The 2,239-nt window shown below is 63.8% G+C and overlaps 1 protein-coding gene across 2 annotated transcripts; it reads right to left on the bottom strand.

Moving 5' to 3' along the window:
- Positions 1–2,028, bottom strand: LOC8057066 (amino acid transporter ANT1). Of its 2 annotated transcripts, none has more exons than XM_002466164.2 (3): positions 1,567–2,028; positions 792–1,478; positions 1–694 (listed from the first exon to the last, which is right to left on the bottom strand). In XM_002466164.2, exons 1-3 carry the CDS (start codon positions 1,768–1,770, stop codon positions 305–307), a joined length of 1,281 nt encoding a protein of 426 aa, XP_002466209.1. In that variant the 5' UTR covers positions 1,771–2,028; the 3' UTR covers positions 1–304. The 2 variants fall into 2 exon arrangements, with proteins under 2 accessions (XP_002466209.1, XP_021314619.1); XM_021458944.1 differs by having other exon boundaries at positions 792–1,501; positions 1,567–1,653.

The raw sequence follows: 2,239 nt of genomic DNA on the forward strand, positions 1-2,239 counted from the left end.
TTGTAGAAGTTGCCTGTTTTTATTTAGCGCCGCCAGAGCGCAGATTACACCAGGTAATCATCTGTCATGCTACTCTGAAGTCTGAACTTTGTAATTTTTTATTTTCTGAAAACAGGCAGGAGTGAACAGATTCTCCAGTCCTCCTATCCAGGCCTATCCGAAACGTATCAATCAATCAATTTTATAATAACGAAACTGCTGCATTTTTTATCTTATCTTATCAACACAAACGCGCGTGGAAGAGAAAATCGTGCGTCGGAATGGGAACGTGCACTAGGCTGCCGCCGCCGCCCGCCGCCTGCCGTCAGTTCCGCGACAGGACGGCGGCGTACAGGCCGTGCGCCGCGAAGGCGAGGCCGAAGAGGAGGATGGCCCAGTCGGCGGCGCGCTGCGCGGCGCCCGCGGCGTGGCCCACGACGCGGAGGTGGAACAGCGCGGGCAGCACGAAGGAGAGCAGCGCGCACACCGTGCTCCCCACGAAGGACGCGAACGACCCGAACGCCGGCACGAAGCACGCGATCGCCGACAGCGCCACCAGCACCGCTACGCGGCTCGCGTGCAGGGCCGCCCGCTCCACGGCGCCGCCGCGCTTCCGCAGCCACCCGCCCGGCGCCAGCAGCCGCGCCTCCACGATCTCGTGGATCGGGTGCATCATCACCGGGAACGTCAGTGCCAGCGCGATGCACAGCACAACCTGCACGCATGGAAAGCAGCCGTTTTTTAGCCTCTGGTTTCGTTTCACCGATGGCGATGCGGCCGGCCGGCCGTGTTGTTCGTGTTTCCTGACTGACCTTGACGGCGGCGGTGGACCAGGTGCTGGGGAGGTTGAGCGTGATGATGTCCTTGGTGGCGTCGCCATAGGCGAGGTAGCCGCAGGCGCCGAAGCAGACGTACACGGCGGTGACGCCGGCGATGGCCTGGAGGAGCACGGAGCGGAACCTGCTCCGGTCGGCCATGGACGCCTCGAGTGCCAGCGTCATGCAGAAGCCCTCGAAGCAGAAGACGGCGAATCCGGCTGCGAACGCGACGCCCCAGAGCCCCTCGACCGCGGCGCGGCCCTGGAACGGCTGCTCGCCGCGCGCGGCCAGGAGCTGGAGGTCCTGCTTCACCACGGTGGCCACGGCAAGCACGGTGCACGCGTCGGCGAGGATGCTGAACTGCCCGAGCGACGACAGCGAGCGGACCAGCGACAGCGCCGCCTGGACGGGCAGCAGCAGCGCGAGGACCACGGTGGCCGGCGTCAGCGGGCCGTGCCCGTCCTCGGCGGCGAACACGGACGACACGTTCTGGCCGATGAACACTAGGTACGCCACGGTGCCGCCCGTCTGCGACAGGATGATGGTGGCCTCGGTGAAGTGCCTGCCGATCCGGCCGAAGCACCTCTCGCCCAGGTCGCCGTAGGTGTAGTTGCAGCAACGCTGGTGCTGCTCGCCGTCCTCCTCGGTCTCTTGCTCTCGCAGCTTGTCTCTGCATTCCAGCTTCATTTGGTGGATGGATGAAGCTTGGAATCAATCAGTAAGCTTAGATCTGGAGCAAAGATGAATCGAACACAGGTACTGTACTGACCAGCAGGAGCATGCAGTAGAAGGTGGCGGCACCGGCGCCAGCGACGCCGAGAGCGCCGGCGAGCCAGCCGGCGGTGCGGAAGGCGAAGGGCAGGCCGAGCACGCCGGTGCCGACGATGGAGACGACGATGTTGCCGATGGTCTGCGCCGGCGTGGCGCCCCTCCGCGCCTCCTCTAGCAGCGGCGCCTTCGCCTCCGCCGCCATCGGCCCCCGGCAAACCAACCAATGCCGTCTCTAGGAGGGGAGAAGGAAGCCTACCTCGAGCAACGAAGGAGGGCTTAAACCAGCGTCGCCGTCGACGTCGACGTCGATGCGTCTCTTTCCGCGATTCCTCTCTTTCCTATTCGTGCTCTTGGATCGACGCGCGCGGAGATGAGGATGAATGGATCGGATGATCCGGTCATGTCATCATGAGATGAGATGGTGTGGGCGTGGTGGGCGAGTACAGTGGCACGCATCCAGCGCTGTGCCAGGTGCGCGCGCGTGTTCTTGGCGGGGAACGAACACGAGGAATTGGCACACGTGGCTCACTGGATTTTGGCCACCATTTTTTTTTATTGGATCCTGGATTGGTTTGGCCCCGGCGGATCGGGTGGTTGGCCGGATCGTCGCCGGCGACCGTCGGGTTGTCGCGGTGGGGCTCAGGGATCGATCTGGAGGCGTCGAGTGGCTG

The sequence above is a fragment of the Sorghum bicolor genome, chromosome 1 (assembly GCF_000003195.3).
Source record: "Sorghum bicolor cultivar BTx623 chromosome 1, Sorghum_bicolor_NCBIv3, whole genome shotgun sequence".
NCBI lineage: Eukaryota > Viridiplantae > Streptophyta > Magnoliopsida > Poales > Poaceae > Sorghum > Sorghum bicolor.